At 51.4% G+C, this 27,958-nt stretch overlaps 2 protein-coding genes across 6 annotated transcripts; both read left to right on the forward strand.

The window, feature by feature from the left end:
* Positions 1-1,284: 1,284 nt before the first annotated feature.
* On the forward strand, positions 1,285-10,427 carry CIMIP3 (ciliary microtubule inner protein 3). 4 transcript variants are annotated; one of them, XR_010119251.1, is made up of 3 exons: positions 1,297-1,364; positions 9,363-9,843; positions 10,244-10,427. XR_010119251.1 is itself a non-coding variant. In XM_063633158.1 (2 exons), the coding sequence occupies exons 1-2, from the start codon at positions 1,419-1,421 to the stop codon at positions 9,690-9,692; spliced, it is 384 nt and encodes a 127-aa protein (XP_063489228.1). In that variant the 5' UTR covers positions 1,285-1,418; the 3' UTR covers positions 9,693-9,884. The 4 variants fall into 4 exon arrangements, 2 of the variants coding, with proteins under 2 accessions (XP_063489228.1, XP_055120035.1); XR_008654280.2 differs by having other exon boundaries at positions 1,339-1,472; XM_063633158.1 differs by lacking the exon at positions 10,244-10,427 and having other exon boundaries at positions 1,285-1,472; positions 9,363-9,884.
* On the forward strand, positions 1,396-27,670 carry GUCA1A (guanylate cyclase activator 1A). 2 transcript variants are annotated; one of them, XM_055264058.2, is made up of 5 exons: positions 1,396-1,472; positions 20,854-21,190; positions 25,610-25,759; positions 26,420-26,513; positions 26,859-27,662. In XM_055264058.2, the coding sequence occupies exons 2-5, from the start codon at positions 20,990-20,992 to the stop codon at positions 27,017-27,019; spliced, it is 606 nt and encodes a 201-aa protein (XP_055120033.1). In that variant the 5' UTR covers positions 1,396-1,472; positions 20,854-20,989; the 3' UTR covers positions 27,020-27,662. The 2 variants fall into 2 exon arrangements, with proteins under 2 accessions (XP_055120033.1, XP_063489225.1); XM_063633155.1 differs by lacking the exon at positions 1,396-1,472 and adding an exon at positions 9,475-9,538 and having other exon boundaries at positions 26,859-27,670.
* The last annotated feature ends 288 nt before the right edge of the window (positions 27,671-27,958 follow it).

Genomic DNA, 27,958 nt, shown 5'->3' on the forward strand with positions numbered 1-27,958 from the left:
TTAGGTAGGGACTTTACCCATTTTACAGATGAAAAAACAGAAGCATAGAAATGACAATTAATTTTCCCAAAGTTACACACTGGTAAAATAGTACAGCCAGGATTCAAGCTCAGGCATTCTTTTTTTTTTTTGAGACGGAGTCTTTCTCTGTCCCCCAGGCTGGAGTGCAGTGGCGCGATCTTGGCTCACTGCACGCTCCGCCTCCCGGGTTCACGCCATTCTCCTGTCTCAGCCTCCCGAGTAGCTGGGACTACAGGTGCCCGCCGACACACCCGGCTAATTTTTTGTATTTTTAGTAGAGACGGGGTTTCACCGTGTTAGCCAGGATGGTCTCGATCTCCTGACCTCGTGATCCGCCCGCCTCGGCCTCTCAAAGTGCTGGGATTACAGGTTTGAGCCACCACGCCCAGCCCAAGCTCAGGCATTCTAACTCCCAGACCTGCAATCCTCTATACCACAGCCATCACCATCTGTCCATTTACTGACCATCCATCCATCTACTCACACATGGTCACTCCTATTCAGCCATCTGTCTATCCACCTGTTCATCCATCCCTTTATCTCCCAACCTGGTTCAAAGCAGTCCATGAGAAGGAATGGCATATGCAGAGGCTCAGAGGGGAGAGAGTGGGGCATGTCTAAGAAACTAGCTACTGCATAAAGAGTGAGGGAAAGATAGCAAGAGATGAGGCTAAGGAGATGAGCAGGGCTCAAATCACAAGGGTTGGCCCAACTGCCATCTATCTGCCAACCCAGTCCATCCACCTGTCCATCCACCCTCCCACTCTGGTCCACCCATCCATTCATCCACTCATCTCTAATTTGGAAGGCAGACAGATGATAGATAGATGTTAAATAGATGATTGATAGATGGTAGATGATAGATAGATAGATGATAGATAGATGATAGATAGATAGATAGATAGATAGATAGATAGATAGATAGATGATAGATAGATAGAATGAAGAGTTGCCAGGGTACATTTCCTTCCTGACAGTGATATTGGGACATGGGGGGATATTAGGACTTCTGGAGGCACCTTGATAATTAGGATGATCTCTTTCCATACACCTCCTGCCCACAGCTTTAGAGTTCTGTGGGTTTGTGGGAAGAGGGAATAGCATAGTGGGCCAGTGTCAAGGTTAAAAGACCCTTCCAGGTCCTGAAATGTCAGTCCCCAGCCCTGGCCTCATGTCTCCTTGGGAAGACAGAAGGAATTGTGTTGTAAAGAGGTGTCACAATGCCCCCTGCCCCATACAAGTTCTCCCCACCTTGGCACTCTCAGTATCCTGCCAAGAGTCCTCCCTGACCACCAGAAGTTCCACCTCACCATCAAGAAAGGCCCTGGTCCAGGATGTGCAAGGTGTGATGAAATCACAGGGCTGGGGAAGGTCAGCTCGGGGTCACAAGAAGCCTGATGGGTAGGAAAGAGTATGAAAGCCCCAGCCAGCCTCACCTGTGTGGCTGGGAGGTGGGTCCTCTTACAAAAGGCTTAGTTGGGTGCTGGTGCCACTGCCTGCCTTGTACTCCCCAGCTGTCCTCTGCTATCTCCCTGGCGAGATGGAGAGAGGGAACAGGACACCCTCCATCTTGCTTCCTCTGCCCCTTCACTGCTGCAAAATGTGTCCTGGACTGTTTGGTTCGTGTTACCCCATCTCCAAGGCAAACTTGAGATAAGTAATAATTGTAGCTAAAGTTTGAACGATTAAGAGCTCTAGGCACATTACATGGCCTAGCTCATTAAGTCCTCACATTAACCCTATGAGGTAGAGCTCTTGTTATTCCCACATCATACCTGGGAAAATTGAGGTACAGAGATTATAATTTGCCTAAGGATGAGGCAGCTAGTGAGTGAGAGGTCTGGAATTTTTTTTTTTTTTTTTTTTTTTTTTTTTTTTTTTTTGAGACTCGCTTTGTTGCCCAGGCTGGAGTGCAGTGGTACAATCTCGGCTCAGTGCAACCTCTGCCTCCTATGTTCAAATGATTCCCCCACCTCAGCCTCCCAAGTAGCTGGGATTACAGGCGTGTGCCACCATGCCCAGCTAATTTTTTTGTATTTTTAGTAGAGACGGGGTTTCACCATGTTGACCAGGCTGGTCCCGAACTCCTGACCTCTGGTGATCCTCCTGTCTCTGCCTCCCAAAGTGCTGGGATTACAGGTGTGAGCCACTGTGCTCAGCCTTTTTTTTTTTTTTCAATTGAGGCGGAGTCTTGCTCTTTCTCTCAAGCTGGACTGCAGTAGCACTATCTCGGCTCACTGCAAGCCCCACCTCCCAGGTTCACACCATTCTCCTGCCTCAGCCTCCTGAGTAGCTGCGATTACAGGCGCCTGCCATGGAGCCCGGCTAATTTTTTTTTGTATTTTTAGTAGAGACGGGGTTTCACCATGTTAGCCAAGATAGTCTCGATCTCCTGACCTTGTGATCCGCCCACCTTGGCCTCCCAAAGTGCTAGGATTACAGGCGTGAGCCACCGCGCCCAGCCTTTACTTTTTTGTAAAATAGAGATGAGGTCTCTCCATGTTGCCCAGGCTGGTCTTGAACTTTTGAGCTCAAGCAATCCTCCCACCTTGACCTCCCACCGAGATTACAGGTGTGAGCCACTGGGCCCTGCAGGGAACTGGAATTTGAACTGGGGTAGCTGGCTCCAGGCTCCCATGCTACCCAGCCACATGAGGAAGCTGAGGCCTACCCCCAGCCTCCCTAACCACTCCCTTCAAAGCCTCTGTGCTCCCCCAAATGGAAATGTGCTCTCCTATAGGTTCAGACCGGTGTGTGTGTGAAACCACAGTGTAACTGCCCGAGGGGCTGATAGTAATGGCTATTTGCACTGTGCCTTTACTGTTCCCAGCACTCATGGCACCCCACCACAAGCTGGTGAATTAGATAGCCTTATTATCCCCATTTTGCAGATGAGGCCCCTGAAGCTCAAAGAGGCTCAGCAACTTGCGGAAGGTCGCCTGACCTGTAAGGGCAGGGTCAGGCCCAGAGCTCAGACCTTCAAACACCAAAGCCAAGGCACATTCCACAGCACCAGGTGCTCCTGGGGGCCCTCACCAGCCTTCACACCCAAGTGCTATTTGCATTTCAATAAGGCACAAGGCCTTCCCCCAGAGTGAGGAGACTACAGGTGGAGTTTCTCGCTGGGCAAGGCCATGGGCCTATGGCCCTGGAGGATTTGAGAGGACAGGGTGCCTTCCTAGAAAACCTGTAGTAATATCACAGATGAGATCTTCTTGCCCTACTCAGAAAGCCCCACTCTTGAGTCACGCACTTCCCCACTCTAAACCCCGGCACAAGGGACAAACACATATTAGTATATATGTACATATTAATACATGAGTACTGTGCATCTAAGAGGCCTTTGTGGGGTCTGCCTGTGGGGATGGGGGTTATGAAGGGATATTTCTTTTTTCTGAGACAAGGTCTCACTCTGTCACCCAGGCTGGAGTGCAGTGGCCTGATCTCAGCTCCCTGTAACCTCCTCCTCCCTGATTCAAGTGATTCTGCTGCCTCAGCCTCCCAAGTAGCTGGGATTACAGGTGTGCGCCACCACACCCAGATAATTTTTTTGTATTTTTAGTAGAGACAGGGTTTTGCCACATTGCCCAGGCTGGTCTCAAACTGCTGGGCTCAAGTGATCTGCTCACTCAGCCTCCCAATGTGCTGGGATTACAGGCATGAGCCACGGTGCCGGCTTTTTTTTCTTTTTTCTTTTTTTTTTTTTTTAATAGAGATGGGGTCTCACTATGTTGGCCAGGTTAGTCTTGAACTCTTGGCCTCAAGCAATCCTCCTGCCTTGGCCTCCCAAAGTGCTAGGATTATAGGCGTGAGCCACCACGCTGGCCCAGTGAGGGATAATTCTATCTAGATTCCTTCTTTTGGCTTTAGCTTAGAACCCAAATGAAAATAGGATCATGGGATTCCCAAGGGAGGGGAGGGGCTGGTGAGAATCTCTACTTGTCCTGTAAGTTCATCACTCCCTGTAGAATGGAAACAAGGGAAGCAGGTAGGGGAGATGGGGCTTCTTCCTCAACCCTCTAAACCAGGGTTTCTCAACCTTGGTGCTTTTGACATTGGACGCTGATGATTCTTTGTTGCGGGGGCTGTCCATTGTAGGATACGTAGCAGCATCCCTGGCTCCTACCCGCTGGAAGGCAGTAGCACCCACACCACATTGTGTGACAACCCAAAATGTCTCCAAACATGACAAATGTCCTCTGGAGGAAGAATCACCCCTGGCTGAGAACCAATGATCTAAAGTCACATACACAGTGTGTGCACACCCAGCACACTTGACAAGGAGCATGTGAGCAAAGAATAGCCAGTTAAAATAAACCAATGTTAACCTGGAAAGTATGCAGTCAGGCCCCACCCTCAGCCAAAGCTGGCTGTGCTAGGCCCTGGGGGAGGTAATGGGGTGTCCTCAGCCCTCTGAGGTTAGTCTCTTGGAGGCTGGCTTGGCCCCTAGAAAGGGCAGGGGAAGGCTAGTGCTGCCTGATTCCCTCTTCCTCCTCCTCCACCTCTTCCCCTGGACTGTCTCTGTCCCAGTTTTTGTGAGGGCTTCATCCCTGGATGTTCCAGGGACCCTGGCTGTCCCCTACCCCTGCTGCCCCCAGAGTCCTGTATATTGCAGCAGCAGCATCCTACACACAGCTGAGGTGTGGACCCAGGGCAGGTGGGCCCAAGCCAGGGCCTGGGCTAGGGCAGAAAGGGAGGAGAGAGTTTGAATCCTGGTTCCCACACTAACCAGATGTGGGACTTCTGCAAGTTACTTACATGCTATTCTACAAACTGTGAACTCAGACAAATGCTTCGATGCCTCTGAGCCTCAGTTTCCTTATCTGAAAAATGGAGGCAACGTCTGAAATGGCTCTTAGGAGCTTTTGCAGAGCTGAGTGGCTAATGCCTGACATTTGGCAGATCCTCAATCCTGTGAGTAAAGAGTGCCACCCTTCCATCTGTGGGCTGCTCTCTTCAGTTCCCCAGCCATTCTGAAAGCACCTGCCTCTGTCACCCCCGGCCCCAGCCCCATGAGCCCAAGATGGCCAAGAGGCTGATGCAGCCTTGGGGATGAAGGATTAGTGGGGAGCAGGGATGGGGGATGGGGTCTCTGCGGCTCCCTCATCTTCATGGCCCTTCTGTGGTGTCAGGAGGACAAAACCCACAAGCAAGGCCGGGCGCGGTGGCTCACGCCTGTAATCCCAGCACTTTGGGAGGCCGAGGCGGGTGGATCACGAGGTCAGGAGATCGAGACCATCCTGGCTAACATGGTGAAACCCCGTCTGTACTAAAAAAATACAAAAAATTAGCCGGGCGTGGTGGCGGGCGCCTGTAGTCCCAGCTACTCGGGAGGCTGAGGCAGGAGAATGGCATGAACCCAGGAAGCAGAGTTTGCAGTGAGCCAAGATCGTGCCACTGCACTCCAGCCTGGGTGACAGAGTGAGACTCCGTCTCAAAAAAAAAAAACCCGCAAGCTTAGTCTCATCCTTAACACGAAGAAACCTAAGCCACTTCTTGCAGCCCAGGAAAGGGAGCATTCTCTGGGCCAGGATGTCAGCCTCTACCAAGGATAAAGAGATTGCCATGGGTCCTATGGCACTGATTGTCACTGCCCTCAGGGGACATTGGGCAATGACTGGAGACATTTTTGTTGTCACGACTGGGAGAGGGTGCTACTGGCATCTGGTGGGTAGAAGCCACCACTGTAATCCTGCGAGACACAGGACAACCCCTCTAACAAAGATCGTCCAGCCCAAAGAGTCAGAGGTACCCAGGCTGAGCCACTGTACTCCACAGGGACCCTCTTGTGCTCAGGCGTGGTGTCTTTGTCACCTTCACACCAAGAGCCTGGCATCCAAGAGGTGCCCAGGAATGGTTGCGAATGAATGAATGAAGCAACTCATGTCCTATCCTCAGCTCTGCTAAGAGATGGTGATTCATGGCGTAGACCTCACACTTCCCAGTGTGTTGTTCTGTCCATGCAAGGCCCAAGAACCCAGAACCCAAATCCAGCAGTCAAAACCCCACAGTGTGCTTGCCAGACTGGGAAATCTGGCTGCCCCGCCCTCCAGTGAGCTGGAAGCTGTGCAGGGCAGCCTTGGCTAACACCTGCCACCCAGCACACCTGGCAGGAGCTCAGTGGGTTGACGGAATGAGGACAGAAAGAAATAGAAGATGCACAGGCCCCTGGCAGGCCCTGCTCACATAGAGCAGTGGGCACAAGACATGTCATGGAGCACAGGGTGTGGAAAGACCTGGGTTCAAATCCCAGCCTTGCTCCTTACCAGTCATGTGACCCTGGACATGGGACTGACCTCTTCAGTTTTTTTCAATTACAAGTGGGGCTAATAATAGTAACACCTTCCTCAAAGGGTTAATGTGAGGATTAGAAGAGGTAATCCACTGACAGGGTTTGGTGTGGTGCTACAAACTGAAGTGGAAAAGAATCTTTTGGTTTTTTTGAGATGGGGTCATGCTCTGTCACCCAGGCTGGAGTACAGTGGTGTGATCACAGCTCACTGCAGCCTCGACCTCCTGGGTTTAAACCATCCTCCTGCCTCAACCTCCCGAGTGGCTAGGACCATAGGTGCATGCCACCATGCCTGGCTACTTTTTAATTTTTTTTAATACAGACAAGGTCTCCCTATGTTGCCCAGGCTGGTCTTGAACTCTGGGCCTCAAGTGATCCTCCCACTTCAGCCTCTCAAAGTGTTGGGATTACAGGTGTGATCCACTGCACCTGGCTAGAAAACAATCTTTGATGGCCACTATCGCAGTTCATTTCCAGTGCTTGCCCCTCTGCCTGTAAGCCCCTGTGCCCTGGGGCTGAGCCTGGAAGAGTCTGGGAAGGCTGTAGAACACTTGCTCGTTTCTTGTGGCTGTGCACCAGCACTGGGGCAGGCTCTAGGGACAAAGAGATGCATAGGACGCAGTCCTGACTGCTGGAGTCATTTACAGCCTGTTGGGACTTTAGCAAAGGACTATGTTGGGACCAAGATGAGATAAGACTGCAGCAAGTGGTCCTAGTGCACTTGTAGGACTCTGAATGACGACTTCTTCAAAATGTGTGTGCCTGACTCATCTTAGTCCCTCCAGCAAAGGAGCACATCCTGAGAGGGGTCCAGAAGGCACAGAAGAGGACAAGTTGGGACAGGGGCTGCAGGAGGCTTCAGGGGTTCCTGGAGAAGGTTTCAAGTCTGCTGCTGAACTTGGAAGAATAGGAAGAATTTCGAAAACTGCAAATTTGCAAAAACATATATACCTGGCTAGGAACCAATAGGAACAAAGCCTGCTTTGGAGGGAAGCCCTGGACAAGTTTGGGCTGGACGGATAGTTTGTAAATTAAACCCAGAGGAGGCCGGATGAGGTGGCTCATGCCTGTAATCCCAGCACTTTGGGAGGCTGAGGCGGGCGGATCACCTGAGGTCGGGAGTTTGAAACCATCCTGACAAACGTGGAGAAAACCCATCTCTACTGAAAATACAAAATTAGCCGGGCGTGGTGGCGCATGCCTGTAATCCCACCTACTTGGGAGGGTAAGGCAGGAGAATTGCTTGAACCCAGGAGGTAGAGATTGCAGTGAGCTGAGATTGCACCCTTGCACTTCAGCCTGGGTAACAAGAGCGAAACTCCATCTCAAAAAACAACAAAACAAAACAAAACAAAACAAAACACAGAGGAAATACATCATGATTTGAGCAAAGGAGACTTCTTTTGTAAGAGGGAAGGAGCTCAACTTCCACTAACCCTGTACCTAGGGGTTCTCTCACAGTGCCTAGAGGCTGGAGGGCTGTGAGGCTGGGGGAGAAGAAATGGATTCCCCTGACCGCTGAAGCCTGGGGGAGCAGAACAGATCCAGCCTGACACACACACAGGTTGGATGGTTGCCTACAGATGCCTCATCCTTTGGTGGTGCTGTCACGGTGAGGACAGTCCCTAGTAAAATGTACAGCTGGTACCTGAAACATGGTGAGGGGATTCGAAGGTGAACAGGATAGCTTGGTTACAGGAAGGGTAGTGACAGAGGAATAAATAAATGTCAATGTGATGTGCTAAATGTGGCAATGGGCGCCTCCTAGAGATTGGGGAGACCCCAATAAGTAATCAACCAAGAGTGGTGGTTAGGACGAGGTAGGTATGGGTGAGTAGGAGACACATTTGGTAACAATGAGATATGTTCTAAAATAGAATGGGCTGGCTGGCTGGAAAGTGAGTGGGTACCCCTTACTAGAATTCAGTTCAATTGATCCAACATTTATCAAGCTTTCTCTAAATGCATTCGTCTGGAATAAAACAGTAAATAGGATTTTGGAGCCTGTTATATCAAGGGTAAGAGTATGAGATAGTTGCCCTTAAGGAACTGAAGCTCTAACGGGAAAGACAGAATTTCCCTAATGCACAGAAGGGAGGGCATGCAAGGCTGGGGAACACCTGAGCCAAGGTACAGGCTCTGGAAGTACTGGATGTGAGCAGGGAACAAGAGGTAGACTGTGTGGCTGAAATGCAGGGTGGGTGGAGGGATGGAGGGACTGGAGAGTGGAAGCCACATTCTTTTTTTTTGAGACAGAGTAGGCTGGACGCAGTGGCTCACGCCTGTTATCCCAGCACTTTGGGAGGCTGAGGCAGGTGGATCACCTGAGGTCAGGAGTTTGAGACCAGCCTGGCCAACATAGTGAAACTCCGTCTGTACTAAAAATACAAAAATTAGCCAGGCATGGTGGCGGGTGCCTGTAATCCCAGCTTACTCAGGAGCTGAGGCAGAAGAATCGCTCGAACCCAGGAGGCAGAGGTTGCAGTGAGCCGAGATCGTGCCATTGTACTCCAGCCTGGGCGACAAGAGCAAAACTCTCTCTGTCTTTTTTTTGGAGATAGAGTCTCACTCTGTGAGTGTGAAGCACAGCGTGACCAAGCAGGAGGGTGGGAGACAGGAAGCCCTGGTGGAGGGCAAGCTGGAGGGGCCGCACAGGATAGAGAGGTCAAAGGCCTGGCGGAGCAGTGGCAGAGAAGAGGGAGGAGAGGGCCACACAGGAGCCATACGAAGGACATGGACAGACGATTGGATGCGGGGAAAGGGGGTGGGGAGGGACTGAAGACGATCCCCAGGTTCCCAGCCTCTGGGAGCTGGCAGTTGCCTCTGGTAGGTAGACAGAGTTCTGCAGCAGCAGGGGGCCAGGTCAGGGGACCCTGATGGCGCTCCCGTGCTCTGGAGGTCCCTGGCTCCATGGTCAGCACAGCAGTCCTCCAGAGCGGCTCTGGGGGCTTCTGAGCAGTGGCTCCTTCTCCTCCCTTCTGCCCCTGGCATAGCAGTTGAAGTCCCAGTATCCAATGCCTCAGCTCTCCCCTTCTTTCCCCCCTCCCAGGACTCACAGAAACCCTCTGTACCCAGTCATGGGCCAAAGACACCGTCATGCAAGGGGGTGAAGGCTCCACACCTGTCCCTGTCCCGGGCGTGGAAGCAGGACCGTGAGCAGTCTCTGGCAGCAGCCTATGTGCCGGTCGTGGTGGACTCTAAGGGGCAGAATCCGGACAAGCTCAGGTTCAATTTCTACACCTCCCAGTACTCCAACTCCCTGAACCCCTTCTACACTTTGCAGAAGCCTACCTGTGGCTACCTGTACCGCCGGGACACTGACCACACCCGCAAGCGCTTTGATGTGCCTCCTGCCAACTCGGTCTTGTGGCGCTCCTAGGCCTGAGCCAAATAGAAGCCCCCCGACCCTTCACCCTCACCCCTGTGACCTCAGATCCCCAAGGGGAAAGGCTGCTCACTGCAGGAGGAGCGACCTGTATTCGGGATAAGACAGCTGTGCCATGCCCACCTATCGACAATGATAAAGGGAGGTCTCTCTTCCCAGCAGCAGTTAAAGTTTGTCCTTCCTTTCCCTGGCATCTGAATGGGTGGCTGTGGGTGGGTAAACAGGCCATGGGGATGTTATACAATAAGGTTATGTCCGGAGGTTCCTGAAGACTTGGAAGGACTTGATTTTCAGTTTCCTAACCCCAAAAGTAACCTCAACCCTTCTCCAGAGCCTGAGTCCCAAGCAAAGCCCATCCTAGCTCCAGCCTCCCGATGGTCCAGGCTTGGACCCCTCCAAAAATAAGGAAGAGAGGGTGGGTGTGGTGGCTCACACCTGTAATCCCAGCACTTCAGGAGGCCAAGGCGGGCAGATCACCTGAGGTCAGGAGTTCGAGACCAGCCTGGCCAACATGGTGAAACCCCGTCTCTACAAAAATTAGCCAGGCATGATGGCGGGTGCCTATAATCCCAGCTACTCGGGAGGCTGAGGAATGAGAATCGCTTGAAGCCGGGAGGCAGAGGTTATGGTGAACCGGAGTCACGCCATTGCACTATAGCCTGGAGACAGAGTGAGACTCCATCAAAAAAAAAAAAAAAATTAATTAAAAAAAAAGAAGAGATTCATCAACTGGCCATGACTCCTGCTGTCTTACAAGGTCATCTTACCCTGGTTGGAGCAGCTGCTGCAGGATGAAGAAGAATGCAGGGAATGAATACAGTCTCTAGGTCCCCGCCCAGACCCAGTTTTACATAAAGCTGCTGCTTCTGACTTGTAGTTTGTTGGTGGGGGAAGGATTTCCCATCCTTGCTGTCTCCTCTGGTCTAGAAGAGCTGGCTCTGAGGCTAGTTGAGCTCATGGGTCATTGGGCATGGAAGAGGGGGATGGAGGCAGAGGGCACTGGATTCACAGCAGGGGCCTGAGTGAGTTCCCAGTCACTGCCATTCAGAGGGTACCCCAGTGGTGTGCCGGAGCCAGCTCGTACTGGCTTGTAAGAGCTGGTTGTGCCCATGTCTTCCCTACTCCACAATCAGTGACTTCCTTTTTTTTTTTTTTTTTGAGACGGAGTCTCGCTCTGTTGCCCGGGCTGGAGTGCAGTGGTGTGATCTCAGCTCACTGCAAGCTCCGCCTCCCGGGTTCACACCATTCTCCTGCCTCAGCCTCCTGAGTAGCTGGGACTACAGGTGCCCGCCACCACAACCGGCTTTTTTTTTTTTTTTTTTGTATATTTAGTAGAGATGGGGTTTCACCGTGTTCGCCAGGATGGTCTCGATCTCCTGACCTCGTGATCCGCCCACCTCGGCCTCCCAAAGTGCTGGGATTACAGGCGTGAGCCACCGCGCCCGGCCCACAATCAGTGACTTCCTGTTGGCAGTTTGAAATCAGCTGTGGTGGGAGCATTTACACCACAGAAGTGAGCAAATGCCTACAGATTGGAGTTTCTTTTTTCCAGAGAGCTCATCATTAAACATTTACCAGCACACCACAGGGTGAATTCAGCTGGTTTCATTCCTAGGAGTCTCGTCCCTCTGTAGGTATGGTGGTGTATTCTGTGGGGCATAATTCCTGTGCAGGAGAGGTTGGGGTTGGTGTGGGATGGAGAGACAGGTGTCCGGAGACCCCGACGAGCAGCCCACAACACAGGCCAGGCTGTCATGTGGAGAAGATGGTAAGCAGTGTGGAGGGAAGTGGAGACCCCTTGAGGCGACCCTAACAGCATGGAATCCGCGTTTTCCTCTTGGCTTGCTGTAGGCGCTCTTTCGAGTTAGAGGTTTTCCTCAAATGCCTGATGAGCCTTGGCTGGCCTCAGACCATCTGGCATCTGTACCAGGTCTCTCCTTCTGCTTGGTCATCAGTGTTCAAGGAGCCAGCCAAGGGAAGGAGCTGGGGTGGGGGAAGGCACGTGGTGGTTTTCTCACTCTCCATATGTAGACTTTCTTTTAACGCTCCATTTACAGAATGGCAATGTCTCTTCCTGAGGCTGTGCCTAGAGACTAGGGCCTCTCTGGCCCAAATCTCCAGAAGAACCTTCAGTCAGGGTCCGGAGGGGACTGATGCCGGGAGATGCCTGCTCTGCTGCCTCGCGGAGGGCATCGGAGAAGCTAAGTGTTCCTTACATAAACTTGGGCCAGTCCTATTTTCTGCTCCACATGTGCTGCATCCCAGCCTTCAGGGGCACCTGGTACCTCTGCCTCCCTATTCCTGCGGCAGGAATAGGTTTGTCCCGAGCTCCGCAGCCTCCTCCTCTTTGAAAGCATTTAGGTTTCGACTTTCTTTACTCTCATAAGAAAGTTACCACTTGTCCATCTGTCTTGTTTTCCAAAATTTTATTAGAACCCCCGTATCTGCTGTCTTTTTTCCTCTTTTCTTTTCTTTCTTTCTTTCTTTTTCTTTTTTTTTTTTTTTTTGAGATAGAGTTTCACTCATTGCCCAGTCTGGAGTCAATGGCGCGATCTTGGCTCACCACAACCTCCGCCTCCCGGGTTCAAGCGATGCTCCTGCCTCAGCCTCCCGAGTAGCTGGGATTACAGGCATGTGCCACCATGCCCTGCTAATTTTGTATTTTTAGTAGAGACAGGGTTTCTCCATGTTGGTCAGGCTGGTCTTGAACTCCTGACCTCAGGTGATCCACCTGCCTCGGCCTCCCAAAGTGCTGGGATTACAGGCGTGAGCCACTGCGCCCAGCCCCTTTTACCTTTTTTGAGACGGAGTTTTGCTCTTGTTGCCCAGGCTGGAGTGCAATGGCGCGATCTTGGCTCACCATAACCTCCTCCTCCCAGGTTTAAGCGATTCTCCTGCCTCAGCCACCCGAGTAGCTGGGATTACAGGAATGCACCACCACGCCCGGCTAATTGTTGTATTTTTAGTAGAGATGGGCTTCCTCCATGTTGGACAGGCTGGTCTCGAACTCCCGACCTCAGATGATCCGCCCGCCTCGGCCTCCCAAAGTGCTGGGATTACAACAGGCGTGAGCCACTGCGCCTGGCCTCCTTTTGTCTTTAAAACATGCATTTATTCATATTTTAGTGGGATTTTGAAAAGAAGCAGAGATAAGCAGAAATTTTCAGTCTATGTATAACTAGAAGTCTTGCTCATTCAGTCAGTCACCCAACAGACCCTGTGGGCTGTGGGCTGGGTCCTTAAGATGCAAAGATATTAACAGGAACCGTCCCTTCCCTCCCAGATCCTACAGCCTGTGTAGGGTGAGGGGCAGGGTCCCCCATGAGGAGTCTTCACTCCCACAACAGACGCCTCTTCCCCTGCCCTGGAGAATGGGCTCCCTCTTGAGGTTCACCTTGGTAATGCAGCCTCCATGGACGCCCTTAGAAACCCTTTAGAGAAACTGGCCAAGGTACCACCTTGATTTGAGTGAGATAGGCCCAGGAGGCAACTGAACCTGTGCTCAGGGTCCGTGTTTCTGTGGAGTGGAGGGGCAAGCAGGTAGCCTTGTGGGGGGATTAGTCTGGCCTGGATCGCTGCCCCTCCTGTCTCTTCCTGACTTGTCTTCCTACCTCTCTGCAGCTGCCCCAACCACTCCCTCCCCTCGGCCCCATTCCGCCAGGTGGAGCCTCTTCCTGTGATCTGGCTTCTGTCCCAGGAGGGATTCCTGCAGACAGAGCAGCCGGGGAAGGCAGGAATCTTTCTCCCTGTGTATGCTGGGTGACCTGTACTCTGGCCCTCCGTGCCCTCACGCATACCTTGTGCATACTGCTTCCTTGGGGCCTTGGCGTTGATCTCAGTCCTCCTTGCCTTGGCATCCCTGTCTCAGGGGATTCCATTCCCACCCTGGGCTGGAGACAAGGGGTGGGGGCCCTCCTCCCTCAAAGGAGCAAGCTGTCTGTCAATGGAATTGTTGGGCAGAGGGCCACAAGGGGAGGGCTGAGGGAGGTGGTGCTGGAGCGAGGGGCTCATGGGGTCCCCCTGGCTCTATCCAGCCCTTCTGCAGGGTGTGAAGGCTTAGGAGAAAAGCATGATGATGAGGTAGGAAAACTTTGGTACCACCACTAAAAGGCTCGTTAACCTGAGCAGGTTATTTAAATTTTCTGCCCCAAGCCCCTTTTGTCTCACGTGGCAATAATAATACCCACCCCACAGGACTTGTATACCTATTCAACAAGCATAGTTTCATCCAATTTTAGCTTTTTAAGAATTCGTTCTTTTTTTTGAGACAGTCTCGCTCTGTCGCCCAGGCTGGAGTGCAGTGCTGTGATCTCGGCTCACTGCAAGTGCCGCCTCCTGGGTTCACACCATCCTCCTGCCTCAGCCTCCCGAGTAGCTGGGACTACGCTGCCACGCCTGGCTAATTTTTTTTTCTTTTTTTTGTATTTTTAGTAGAGACGGGGTTTCACCGTGTTAGCCAGGATGGTCTTGATCTCCTGACCTTGTGATCCACCCACCTCAGCCTCCCAAAGTGCTGGGATTACAGGCGTGAGCCACCGCGCCCGGCAAGAATTCTTTCCTTCTTTCTTTTTTTTTGATTCGGAGTTTCACTTTTGTCACCCAGGCTGGAATGCAATGGCACGATCTCATCTCACTGCAACCTCTGCCTCCCAGATTCAAGCGATTCTCCTGCCTCAGCCTCCAGAGTAGCTGGGACCACAGGCGTGCACCACTATGCCTGGCTTATTTTTGTATTTTTAGTAGAGACAGGGTTTCTCCATGTTGGCCAGGCTAGTCTCGAACTCCTGACCTCAGATGATCCACCCGCCTCCGCCTCGCAAAGTGCTGGGATTACAGGTGTGAGCCATCCTGCCCGGCCTAAGAATTCCTTTCTTTTCTCTTTTCTTTTCTTTTCCTTGACGAAGTTTCACTCTTGTTGCCCAGGCTGGAGCACAATGGCGCGATCTCGGCTCACTGCAGCCTCCGCCTCCTGGGTTCAAGCGGTTCTTCTGCCTCAGCCTCCAGAATAGCTGGGATTACAGGCACCCACCACCACACCCGGCTAATGTTTGTATATTTAGTAGAGATGGGGTTTCACCATGTAGACCAGGCTCGTCTTGAACTCCCGACCTCAGGTGATCCACCCTCCTTGGCCTCCCAAAGTGCTGAGATTACAGGTTTGAGCCACTGCGCCCGGCCCCAAGAATTCTTTTTTTTTTTTTTTTTTGAGACGGAGTCTTGCTCTGTCACCCAGGCTGGAGTGCAGTGGCGCAATCTCGGCTCACTGCAAGCTCCGCCTCCCAGGTTCACGCCATTCTCCTGCCTCAGCCTCTCCGAGTAGCTGGGACTACAGGCGCCCGCCACCACGCCCGGCTAATTTTTTTGTATTTTTTTTTTTTTTTTGAGACGGAGTCTTTCTCTGTCCCCTAGGCTGGAGTGCAGTGGCGCGATCTCGGCTCACTGCAAGCTCCGCCTCCCGGGTTCACGCCATTCTCCTGCCTCAGCCTCCCAAGTAGCTGGGACTACAGGCACCCGCCAACACGCCCGGCTAATTTTTTGTATTTTTAGTAGAGACGAGGTTTCACTGTGTTAGCCAGGATGGTCTCGATCTCCTGACCTCGTGATCCGCCCGCCTCGGCCTCCCAAAGTGCTGGGGATTACAGGCTTGAGCCACCGCGCCCGGCCTATTTTTTTTGTATTTTTTAGTAGAGACAGGGTTTCACCGTGGTCTCGATCTCCTGACCTCGTGATCCGACCGCCTCGGCCTCCCAAAGTGCTGGGATTACAAGCGTGAGCCACCGTGCCCGGCCAAGAATTCTTTCTTTAATCATATGTGCATGCATGCATGCACTCAATATTTTACTGGGCTCAAGCCTGTCAGTCTAATGTTACTCTCAAAAAGGTAATTTAGGAGAGTTGATATGAGGACTATTAACAGAGAGGTGGGCATAGTTAAGGGAATGGTGATGTACCCAGACAGTAGCGAGAGGGAAGCCCTTATCATGCCTGGCGGGGCAAAGGGAAAGAGCCGTGATTACAGGAGCCCAGAGAGCTATGGCAGGAGCGGTGGTTGAAGGTGGAAGGAAATAACCGCTGCCACAACCCTGAACTGGCAGGGAGGAGTGAGGACAACAAATGTCCCTGCCCTTCTCCCTCTCCACCCTCCAGTCTTCCTCCAGCTTCTCAGTGGATGAACCCAGCCTGAAACCAGAGGGCAGCAGAGTCTGGGTGATGCAGTCTGTGGGGTCAGTCTCTTGGGGCTCAGAGCTGGAGGAGAAAGGTGGAGAATGAGTGGGGGCGGGGCAAACAGAACAACTAGCGCACGACTGTGTGGAATGTGTGGTGCCAGGAGCTGGGGGCAGGCAGACACAAATAACACAATGGTCTCCACCCTCTGTGAGCTTGCTGGGTCCCTTAGAGCAGGCTGGCAAGGAAGAGTGGCCTATATAGTACTTCTGGAAAGAAATGAATGTTATGTCCGTGTTATTGTAGAAGAACGAATGTCATAATAGACCCTAAGGTGACCCCAGTGATTTCTACCTCCTGTTGTTCCTGCTCTCCCTTTGAGTGTGGGTGAGGCCCGTGACTTGATTCTAACCCACAGAATATGGCAAAGGTGATGGGACGTCACTCTGTGGATTATGTTAGGTTATATAGACTTCAGCAGATTACAGAGAGACTCTTCTCGCTGACTTGATGAAATAAGCAGCGTGGTGAGGAAGTTGGTGTAACAAGGAACAGAGGGCAGCCTCTACGACCTGAGTGTGGCCCCCAGGCAATGTCAAGTGAAAAGCCAGCTCCCTTGTCACATAGCCACAACAAAATGAGTTCTGCCAACAACTTGAATAAGTTGGAAGTGGATTCTTCCCCAGCTGAGCCTCCAGATGAAAATACAGCCCAGGTGACACCCTGAGAGCAGTCTTGTGAGACCCTAGGCAGAGGACCAGCTAAGCTGTGCCAGGACTCCTGGCCCATAGAAACTGTGAGATAATAAATGTGTAGGCCAGGCGCGGTGGCTCAAGCCTGTAATCCCAGCACTTTGGGAGGCCGAGGAGGGCGGATCACAAGGTCAGGAGATCGAGACCATCCTGGCTAACACGGTGAAACCCCGTCTCTACTAAAAATACAAAAAATTAGCCGGGCATGTTGGCGGGCGCCTGTAGTCCCAGCTACTGGGGAGGCTGAGGCAGGAGAATGGTGTGAACCCGGGAGGCGGAGCTTGCAGTGAGCCGAGATCGCGCCACTGCACTCCAGCCTGGGGGACAGAGAAAGACTCCGTCTCAAAAAAAAAAAAAATAAAAATAAATAAAAAAAAATAAATGTGTGGCCAGGCACGGTGGCTCGTGCCTGTAATCGCAGCACTTTGGGAGGCTGAGGCGAGTGGATCACCTGAGGTCGGGAGTTTGAGACCAGCCTGAACAACATGGAGAAACCCCGTCTCTACTAAAAATACAAAATTAGCCGGGCATGGTGGTGCGTGCCTGTAATCCCAGCTACTCGGGAGTGTGAGGCGGGAGAATCGCTTGAACCCGGGAGGCAGGAGGTTGTGCTGAGCCGAGATCGCATCATTGTGCTCTAGCCCGGGCAACAAGAGCGAAACTCCATCTCAAAAAATAAATAAATAAAATAATAATAAGAATAATAATAAATGTGTGTAGTTTTAAAACTGCTGACTTTGTGGTTGTTATGCAACATAGAAAACTAATATAACACACACATTAACCAGAGTTCTTCAGAGAGACAAGCCAATAGGATATATAGAGAGGCGTGAGAGAGGATTTATTAGGGGGATTGGCTCACATGTTTATGGAGGCTGAGAAGTCCCACAATATGCCATCTGTAAGATGGAGAACCAAGGAAGCCAGTAGCGTGACTCAGTCCAAGCCTAAAGGGTTCAGAGCCAAGGAAACTGATGGTGTAACTCTGGGTCTGAAGCTGAAGGACTGAGAACGTGAGAGGGGGGAGGGGTTGCTACTGGTGCAAGTCGTGGAGTCCAAGGGCAGGAGAAGAAGGGTGTCCCAGCTCCAGGAGAGAGAGAGAGAGAGAGAGAGAACTCACATTTCCCCTGCCTTTTTCTTCTATCCAAGCCTAAGCCAATTGGATGGTGCCCACCCACATAGGCTGAAGGCAGATTCTCCTTACTTAGTCTATGAATTCAAATGTCATTCTCTTCGGCAAGCACCCTCACAGAAACACCCAGAAATAAAGCTTTACCAGCTTGCTGGGTATCCCTTCATCCAGTCCTAAAATTAACTGTCACAACACATAAGCAAAATGTCAGTATGCTGCGGGAGGAAGATATTTGAGAGAGATTTGGGAAGGCTTCACAGAGGAGGTGGCATTTGTACTCATACATGAAGAGTGAGAGGGATTTAAATAGAAAGGGAAAGATGAGCTGCTGCCTTGTCCCCAGCCTCCTCATTTCCCGATCTTGAGCCTGAGAGGCCTCAGCAAGGACACATTTTCCAGCTGGGCCCCAAGCAATTTCACAGAAGGAGTCCTTATCTCCCCATCCCTTAACTTGTTGTGGAGAAGCTGACTGAAGCAGGGAGAACCCAGCTCCCCACCCCCGTGTACCCTCCGTCAATCAATTCATGTGGAGTAGAGGTACAACAGTCCCAGTTGGTCTCTTTTTCAAAAATAACTATCCTCTTTGATTTTGTGAGCAACATATGTTCATTATGAACAATTTTTTTTTTTTTGAGATGGAGTCTCTCTCTGTCGCCCAGGCTGGAGTGCAATGGCGTAGTCTCGGCTCACTGCAAACTCCGCCTCCCAGGTTCAAGTGATTCTCCTGCCTCAGCCTCCCAAGTAGCTGGAATTACAGGCATCCACCACCATGCCCGGCTAATTTTTATGTTTTTGGTAGAGACGGGGTTTCACCATGTTGGCCAGGCTGGTCTCGAACTCCTGACCTTGTGATCCACCCGCCTCAGCCTCCCAAAGTGCTGGGATTACAGGCGTGAGCCTGGATCTGATAAGGCTTTAACAAAGGCCTCCACCTTCCCTAGGGCCTGACTACAGCTGGTAGGTGGCCTGTGTGAGGCAGGTTGGATGTCTGTTCCTACACATAGCCCTCCTAGCCGTCCAGGGCCCAGAGTGAATGGGACTAAAGGGACAAGAGCACGATTGGCTCTAACCTAGGGATGCTGCTGTGTCCAAGATGCAGTATAAGTGCACCTAGATTGTAGTGAACAGCACATCTGACATGCTGCTGTAATAGATACAAAATCATAACATCATAGCCAAGATTTATGGAGCACTTACTCTGGGTCAGACCTTGTTCTAAATGCTTTTCTTATATTAACTCACATACTCTTTTTTTTTTTTTTTTGAGATAGGGGTCTCGCTTTGTCATCCAGGCTGGAGTGCAGTGGTGTGATCTTGGCTCACTGCAACCTCCACCTCCTCGGTTCAAGCGATTTTCCTGCCTCAGCCTCCCAAGTAGCTGGGATTACAGGAGTGTGCACCATCACGCTTGGCTAATTTATGTATTTTTAGTAGAGATGAGGTTTCACCATGTTGGCTAGGCTGGTCTCGAACTCCTGGCCTCAAGTGATCCACCTGCTTCGGCCTCCCAAAAATGTTGTGATTACAGGCGTGAGCCACCGTGCCCAGCCCCGCTTACTCCCCCTAGCCCTATCAGATGGGCACCATTAACTTAACAGCCCTATCAGATGGGCACCATTATTCCTATTTTAAGAATGAGGAAACTGAGGCCCAGAGAGGTTAAGTTACTTGCTCAAGGTCACCCAGCCAGTAATGTAAGCAAGAAACAAACTTGTGTTGTTTTCAGCCACTGAGATTTTAGAGTGGTTTGTTACTGTATCATAACCTAGCCCATTCTGAGATATGTATGCACATATATTTGATATATGTTATATATTGTATAAATTGTATATTTATATAAATCTATTTACATGTAATTATATATTATTTATATAAATCATATAAATTGTGTATCAGTGCACAACTTGACCAAGCGTCCAAAGCCCTGGTGGAGAAAGCAGAAATATGGGCAGTGGTTCCCTCTAGATGAGTTAGGAGACCTGGGTGTGCCGCATATGTAAAGGAGGAAGGCAAACAAGAGAAAAAGACAGGGCAGGGCAAGCGCTGGCTTTAAGCTTTCCTGGCAGCATCCAGGTTAAGTGCACCTGCACCCAAATGCTGGTTCCATAAATGAGCCAGCTTTTAATGGTGTGGCCAGGGAGTACGCATCCCAACAGGCAGCAGAGAAAGCTGTTGCTGCATAGACAGGCCCCCAGGCTTGGCCTGGGAGCTTTCCAGGACCAGCAGGTAGCAGCTCACCCATGCATCTGTGTGCCTGCACTCTCACACTCACACATACCCCAGGGCACCAGGTGCACACTCCATGTCCCCTGCCCTGTGCCCCTAGTAGGTGATGGTGATGATGTGAGGCTCAGAATCAGATGGAAGGATGAATTCAGGGCTCTCAAGATGGGAAAGATGCAACCTTCAGGAACATGAGAGTGTGGCCAGAACAGAATCAGTGTGTATGAGTGTGTGCATGTGTGTGCACGTCTCTGTGTACTGGTGCAGGCTAATGTAGGAGGGGGTTCTCTCTGGCTGTTCAAGGCTTATCTTGGAAGCCCACAGACTCTGCATCCACCCAGGTGCCCTCATATGTTAGCACATCCATGGTATTATTGGACCCCCTCAGTTGTGATGGCGAAGTGCAGTGCACAGCCTGGATAACTGTACACGGCAGCCCTGTCCAGAGCCCACAGTTGGCCATTTCTGGACAAGAAGCCAGCTCTATCTCATATATACCTCAATTCCATGATTGAGGGCAGAATCCAAAACCATTGTGAATCCACTCAAACCAGGAGAAGAAGGTCACAAAGGTCATAGGATCAGAGCGGCTTCTGGCTGACACCCACTCCGTGGTGGTAAGAAGGGATTAGAAGATTGCAAACTGGGTTAAAAAATCCTCTCACCTACAGTTCAAGGCTGTAATCCTAAGGACTCTGCTTCTCTAAGCCTTGTTCTATTTTCAACTCTCTTCTCCAGGGTACAGTCTCCACTGGGGCTGCAAGGATTTAGTGGAGACTCTTAACACCAGTTCTCTGGCATCTGTGAGTTTGAGTGTGGGTCATCATCTTCTTCCTTCTGCTCTCTTCCTCTCCACATTTCCCGGTACCATCTGATCCATCAGGCCCTTCTTTGCTCAGGCCTGAAGGACTCAGGCCTGTGAGAGAGGTCGGCCCTGTTGTCAGCCAAGACACCTTTGGGCGAGGAGCAGCGAACAGGACCTGTCCATCTCAGGCGTCAGCCCCCTGAAGGCCTGAGCAATGGGCAACGTGATGGAGGGAAAGTCAGTGGAGGAGCTGAGCAGCACCGAGTGCCACCAGTGGTACAAGAAGTTCATGACTGAGTGCCCCTCTGGCCAGCTCACCCTCTATGAGTTCCGCCAGTTCTTCGGCCTCAAGAACCTGAGCCCGTCGGCCAGCCAGTACGTGGAGCAGATGTTTGAGACTTTTGACTTCAACAAGGTGAGCAGGGGCCCAGTGGCAGGGAGGGGAAGTGCTGGAGGGACCCCTCTGGAAGCCTGACCAGCTGGGGGTGAGGAAGAGCAGAGAGGAGCATAGAAGTGTCCGCTGGGGAGCAGCTTCATTTATACAGTCATTTGTTTATTTGAGGGGTGGTTTTTTGACACTAGGGATTCAATGGATCTAATGTTTGTGCTTTAATGAGCACCAACTGTGAATCAGGCACTGGGGGGTTAGAAATGAATCAGACACTGTCCCTGCCCTCACTTTCTAGGGCAAGACAGAAAGGTCCATACATTAGTGTAATCCGAGGCTGAATCCAATGGCTTCCTCTGCCTCTGCCACAGGCATATCTTGGTTTACTCCAAAACGAGTGTAAACACTTCCAAGATGGTCATTGAACACCTGTGACGTGCTGGTCCTATATGTGGTGCTTTTGCAAACACCCTTTGAAGCTCCCAAGGATGTGGGTGGAGGGGCAGAGAGCAGGGAGCAAGATGATGATTCTCCATCCTCGCTGTCTGGCATGGGCAGGCCACTTATAATGTTCTGTGGACATGAGGATTGGAGACAGACAGGGTTGCCTGGTCCCTGGAGAATCCAGAATGCTCCCAACTTCAAAATACCCAGTGACCTCAGATCACCTTTTCTCAAGTGAGCCTGCAATTTGACAGTGGTCAAATTGTGTCTCCCCAGTAGCCACCTGGACACATTGGGTAAGGACTTCCTAATAGGTAAGCTAGAGGGGTCACTGAAAGGTGAGTTTGGGACCATGGGTTTGGGTCCCTAGCTTTCATCAGCTGGGTGACCTTGAGCCCATCATCTCCCCTCTCAGTCCCAGTGTATTCATGATGCCGTGGATGTCAGGAGCATTAGTTAAGGTGGTTGTTGGTTTTCATAGTAAATCTTCCATTCATTTGGAACTATTTGGTCAAGACATAGTTGTGGAAGAACCCAAATCTGCAAACGTGGCTCCCCGCCCTGTGGCCCCTCACTTGAAAAGTGAGGACGCAATGAGGCACTGCCGCATGTCCTCCGCAGACCCGGGAGAGGCTCCTTCCTTCGCTGCCCAGAAGGTCCAGGTGCCATCATGGGTGGGGCTTCTTGGGAAAGCTGGGGCTCAGTGGCTATTTAAAACTCACTAATATTTGAGGATGAGGGACCAAAGTAGATTACGGGCTTTGAGTCCCAACCCCAGGTGTGGTATGAGGGAGCCCAAGGGCTTTCCCGAAGTGGGAGCAGGTGAGCAGAGTCCAGAGCCTCTGTACAGAGACTGGGAGGGATGACGTCATCACGTTCAACACTCAAAATGCTCCCGAAGAAGGAATAACTCCTGAACAGGAGGGGAAGGACGAACGGATGGTTGAGCCTCACATCTTACCCCCAAACACCGACATATCTCATCTTCTCACCTGCTAAGAAAACCCTTTGGGTTAAGACATGTCTGCAGAAGCACCCTTAGAATCACACATATGACACCGGTGGGGGTGGAAGGGCAACCCTGGGGCACATCGACCCTGTATTTGCCTAACCATGTCTTTTTTTTTTTTTTTCTTTGAGATAGAGTCTTGCTCTGTTGCCCAGACTGGAGTGCAGTGGCGCGATCTCGGCTCACTGCAACCTCCGCCTCCTGGGCTCAAGTGATTCTTCTGTCTCACTCAGCCTCTCAAGTAGCTGGGATTACAGGCGCCCACAACCATGCCTGGCTAATTTTTGTATTTTTAGTAGAGATGGGGTTTCACTATGTTGGCCAGGCCAGTCTCAAACTCTTGACCTCAGGTGATCCACCCACCTCGGCCTCCCAGAGTGCTGGGATTACAGGCGTGAGCCACCACGCTGAGCCAACCACGTCTTAATGTGTGTCACATGCGAGCACCACCTGTACTGTCCCAAACCTGACCCTTGTCTTTCCACTGAAAGTAAATCAACCCCTTGTTTCTAGGCAGTCTGGCCTCCTCCCTTATGCCACACACACCCCTGCCTTAGGGCTTTTGTGCTGCCTGGGACCCTCTGCCCCCAGAACTCTGCTCGGCTTACACCTTCCTCTGCTGCAAGTCTCTGCTTAGAAGTCTCCTCACTAACCCCTGCCCTGATCTTCTGGTTTAAACTCTGTTTAAAACTGGCACTGGTCCCCACCTCTGCATTTCCTAGCCCCGCCTTTCCCCCCAAGCACCCGTCATCTTCCAATACCAGATTTAAATAACATTTCACCATTACATTTATCGCCTGTCTCCCCCTGCTGGAATGTGAGCTCCATGTGGGCAGGGATTTTTGTCTTGTTCACTGTTGAATCCCTGGTTCCTAGGACAGTTCCTGGATTGTGGCAGGTGCTTAATAATATTCATTGTATGAGTGAATGAATATATGAGAAATCAGGAGTTTAATGGCTAGTTATTTTATAATACATATTAATTTAACTCTGCAAATATTAAAATGAAGAGTGACTTTGTAACACCCAACCTGCCTCATCTACACCCATGGTACACAATCACACTTTGCATAATACTGTCTTGACCCATTGTCATCAGCATGGAGCAGTTTAGCAGATTGGTTAGGAGATGGAACACAGGACTGGGAAGGTTTTTTTTTTTTTTTTGAGATGGAGTTTCGCTCTTGTCACCCAGGCTAGAGTGTAATGGCATTAATTCGGCTCACTGCAACCTCCGCCTCCCGGGTTCAAGCGATTCTCCTGCCTCAGCCTCCTGAGTAGCTGGGATTACAGGCGCCCACCACCACGCCCAGCTAATTTTTGTATTTTTAGTAGAGACAGGTTTTCGCCACATTGGCCAGGCTGGTCTCGAACTCCTGACCTCAGGTGATCCACCTGCCTTGGCTTCCCAAAGTGCTGGGATTACAGGTGTGAGCCACTGCACCCGTCCAGAAGTTTTGATACAGAGAGGAGTTAAATAAAACAGGGATAGGCAAATGACAGCACACAGGCCTGTTTTTGTAAATGAAGTTTTACTAGCACTCAACACATCTATTTATTTACGTAGAGAATTGTCTATGGCTGCTTTCACATAAAATGACAGAGGGTGTTTGGCTGCAAAGCTGCATATTTACTCTTTGGGTCTTTACAGAAAAAGTTTGCCAGCCCTTGCACTAAAAAATGGTTGTATCTTTGGGTATTGCACCAGATGTGCAGGGCGGGGGAGTACAGAGTGTGAGTGGGGAGTGAAACCTGGGGGACAGGCATTTGCTTTGCTTACTTCAAATGTTTGCCTGGGCTTGGGTTTGTCTGACAATCACACAGGTGCACACAAATCAATGTAAATCTCCATCTGCATTTGAGTACTGGTATAGGATGATTTAGGAGACCCAGCTTTCTAAGTGAGGCTTTGTCATTCACTAGCTGTTTGGCCTAATCTCTCTCAACTTTGGCTTTCTCATTCAAACTAGAGACAAAAATATTCACCTCTTGGGGGTGGCTGTGAGATTAAATGAGTAAAGTGAATAAAGCACTCAGCCAAGGAAGTCCATGGAGAGCACTAAAAAAAGTTAGTATTGCTATATATTTTCATTGAATCTAATGCATACCACAATCTTGAAAAGTGCACACTGTCATTCCATTTTATAGCTGGGAAAACAGAGACTCAAGGTCATGTGACTTATCCAAGGTGATTTAGGTCTTTCTGGCACAAAAGTCCACACGTTTTCCATTGCCCCTTTTAAGACATAAAAAAAAACAACAACAAAAAAAAACCTGCAAAAGCAATCCAGCTCATTGTAGAAATTTCCAGCAATACAGAAAGATAAAAAATGAAGAGCAAAAGTATCCTCACCCGGTGTCCCCTCCCCCAGAGGAAACCTCTTTAGCAGTTTTCTTGCTTATTCAAGTAGTGCTGTCTAGGGGCCTCTCTGGGCTCTGTACTGATGACAGTCCTGGGAAGTGGGTTGGGACTGAATGAGCCCACTGTGGGGTTCAGAGTGGTTAAGGCCTTCCGGGGGCCTAAGCCCCTCAGGCAGCAGGGTGAGAAACTCCCAAAAGCTCACCCAAACCACGCTCCCATCCCTGGGGGTGCAGTTCTTCTTCCTCCCACCTACGCGCACGTCTCCCATTTCCCCTAACTGGAAAGGCTCATGCCTGACAATCACAGGGAAGCAGGCAGCGCTCGCTAAAACCCAGATGCCTGTGAACAGACAGCGCCAGCCATTCACACCCCAGTGGATGCTGGCTTATTAGATTTGATTGGCAGCCTCTGGGGTAGGAAGGGTGGGCTATACAGGGCGTCTAGGAAGACAGATAGGTCACGGCGGAGACAAGGCTGGCCTCCCTAGCCGCATCTCCGAGGGTCCGGGTCTCCCCTCAGCCTCTCTTGGGGCTTGCCGAGATGGGCAGAGCCTTGGGTTATGATGGGCGGGGCCTGAGGCTGGAGTGGGCGGGGCCCCGGTGGGCTCACGGCGGCCGTGCCCCTCGCCCAGGACGGCTACATTGATTTCATGGAGTACGTGGCGGCGCTCAGCCTGGTCCTCAAGGGGAAGGTGGAACAGAAGCTCCGCTGGTACTTCAAGCTCTACGATGTAGACGGCAACGGCTGCATTGACCGCGATGAGCTGCTCACCATCATCCAGGTGCAGAGGGCCCGGCCAGGGGTGGGACCCGGAGCTGAGAGCCCAGGGTTAGAACAGCAATCTCAAGATTGAGACAGGATGTGGGACTGAGGATCCTGGTGGCAGCTGTGGCCCTCACCAGCTGCGTGACCCAGGCCACGTTCCTTCCCTTCCTGGGCCTCAGTTTCCTCATCAGTACCAAAAGACGATAGAAGTTTGACTCTTGGCCGAGCGCGGTGGCTCAAGCCTGTAATCCCAGCACTTTGCGAGGCCGAGGAAGGTGGATCACGAGGTCAGGAGATCGACACCATCCTGGCTAACACGGTGAAACCCCGTCTGTACTAAAAGTACAAAAAAATTAGCCGGACGTCGTGGCGGGCGCCTGTAGTCCCAGCTACTCGGGAGGCTGAGGCAGGAGAATGGCGTGAACCCTGGAGGCGGAGCTTGCAGTGAGCCGAGATTGCGCCACTGCACTCCAGCCTGGGCGACAGAGCAAGACTCCGTCTCAAAAAAAAAAAAAAGTTTGACACTTGAGTTCCAGCTCTGCCTAGGCCCCCGGGTACCCTGCACTCTACTCCTCACTGCTCTTGGGAGCCAGACAAGCTCTGACCGTCCCCACTCCCACACCCGAGATAGGATAAAGATGGGCCCCTCTTACTTCTGACCCTTCTTCCCTCCTAGGCCATTCGCGCCATTAACCCCTGCAGCGATACCACCATGACTGCAGAGGAGTTCACCGATACAGTGTTCTCCAAGATTGACGTCAACGGGGATGGTGAGGGGGCCGAGAAGGGGCTCCCAGGGGAGGGGTCACCATGGATGTGGGGTCACCAGGGGTGGAAGGTCACTAGAGGAGAGGGGGAGGAGGGGAGGAGGGGAGGAGGAGGCCCAAAGGCCACTGTGCTGGTCACCTCCTCCACCTGCCTCTGTCCCAGCCACAAAGTTGGCTTTTAGGGCCCCTGGACAAGAATCTGGGCTCTGGGTTCCTCTGCCCGCTGCACCCGCGGGTCACTTCTCCTCACGTGGGCTCTGTCCCTGCCCCTGGCAAGAACCCTGTTCTGTGCTCTGGACTGCAAAAATGAACACCCTCCTCCCCCAATTCCCTTTCTCTCTACCCCAGGGGAACTCTCCCTGGAAGAGTTTATAGAGGGCGTCCAGAAGGACCAGATGCTCCTGGACACACTGACACGAAGCCTGGACCTTACCCGCATCGTGCGCAGGCTCCAGAATGGCGAGCAAGAGGAGGAGGGGGCTGACGAGGCCGCTGAGGCAGCCGGCTGAGCGCACCGCCCGGCTGTTTCTGCACTAGCGAGTGGGGTGGTATGGCGGTGCCTGTTGGTGGCGTTCTTGTCTTAACCCTAGATAGAATCTACTGAACTCAGAGGCTTAGCTCACCTCTTTGGGGTCCATGGTGGCAGCAGAAAGGCAGGAGTGGGAGTCCAGAGCCAGGAACAGTGAAGGATGGTTCCTGGCCCCTCTGAGTGACAGGTGGCTGCAGCACTCCTTGCTGGGGGGCACTGTTCAGCATCCCTCTGCTGTCGGGTGACCCCCTAGCCCTTCTGGCTCCTCTCCCAGCTTTTCCCAGCTTTCCCCAGAGCTTCTCCGGTCCATGCTCTTCTGGACGTGGACTCTCTGAGGCAGAGCTGAGCTTTCCCAGGCCTGTTATGGAATCCTGCAGATCCGGTGGCTGCAGCTTCAATCCCAGTGCTGCAATCACACATCTATTCTGCCCCGGGGGACCCTGGAGCCTACTTGTGTGCTTTGCATTTCATTGGTTGACACCTCCCTTCAACAAGCATTTACTGAGCGCCTACTATGTACTAATGCTATATGTTAGATGTACAAAGAAGCCAGTTTTCATCCTCAAGGAACTCATAGGCTAATGGTGAGACACACAGACAAACATCACTATAATAAAATATGCTAAGAGAAGTTATGAGCAGATTTCTGTAGAAGACACCTATAGGCATCTGACTCAGGCAGCATCACAGAGGTGACCTTTGACTTTGAACACGAAAGAGTGCTTTGGGGCCGAATGTAGAGAAGAAGGTGATGCATGTGGGGTGGTTGGAGGTGCATTCTCTGTGATGTATGTGTCACATGTTGGGGGGCTGTGTGATGTGGACAGGAGCATTCTTAGGTGCAAATTTGGGATATCCCTTGGGATTTAAATTTTACCAAATTTAAAACAGTAAGAATCACCATATCTGTTTTTAGGGA

The sequence above is a fragment of the Symphalangus syndactylus genome, chromosome 23, assembly GCF_028878055.3.
Source record: "Symphalangus syndactylus isolate Jambi chromosome 23, NHGRI_mSymSyn1-v2.1_pri, whole genome shotgun sequence".
NCBI classification, from domain to species: domain Eukaryota; kingdom Metazoa; phylum Chordata; class Mammalia; order Primates; family Hylobatidae; genus Symphalangus; species Symphalangus syndactylus.

What these genes read in the sequence shown, in the direction of transcription:
- GUCA1A (XM_055264058.2), top strand. Translation starts at nt 20,990, where the DNA reads ATGGGCAACGTGATGGAGGGAAAGTCAGTGGAGGAGCTGAGCAGCACC. An exon ending in AGACTTTTGACTTCAACAAG is followed by an intron (nt 21,191 to 25,609) that starts GTGAGCAGGGGC and finishes CCCCTCGCCCAG; the next exon opens with GACGGCTACATTGATTTCAT. An exon ending in AGCTGCTCACCATCATCCAG is followed by an intron (nt 25,760 to 26,419) that starts GTGCAGAGGGCC and finishes CTTCCCTCCTAG; the next exon opens with GCCATTCGCGCCATTAACCC.
- CIMIP3 (XM_063633158.1), top strand. Translation starts at nt 1,419, where the DNA reads ATGGGTAGGAAAGAGTATGAAAGCCCCAGCCAGCCTCACCTGTGTGGC. An exon ending in CTCACCTGTGTGGCTGGGAG is followed by an intron (nt 1,473 to 9,362) that starts GTGGGTCCTCTT and finishes CCCCCCTCCCAG; the next exon opens with GACTCACAGAAACCCTCTGT.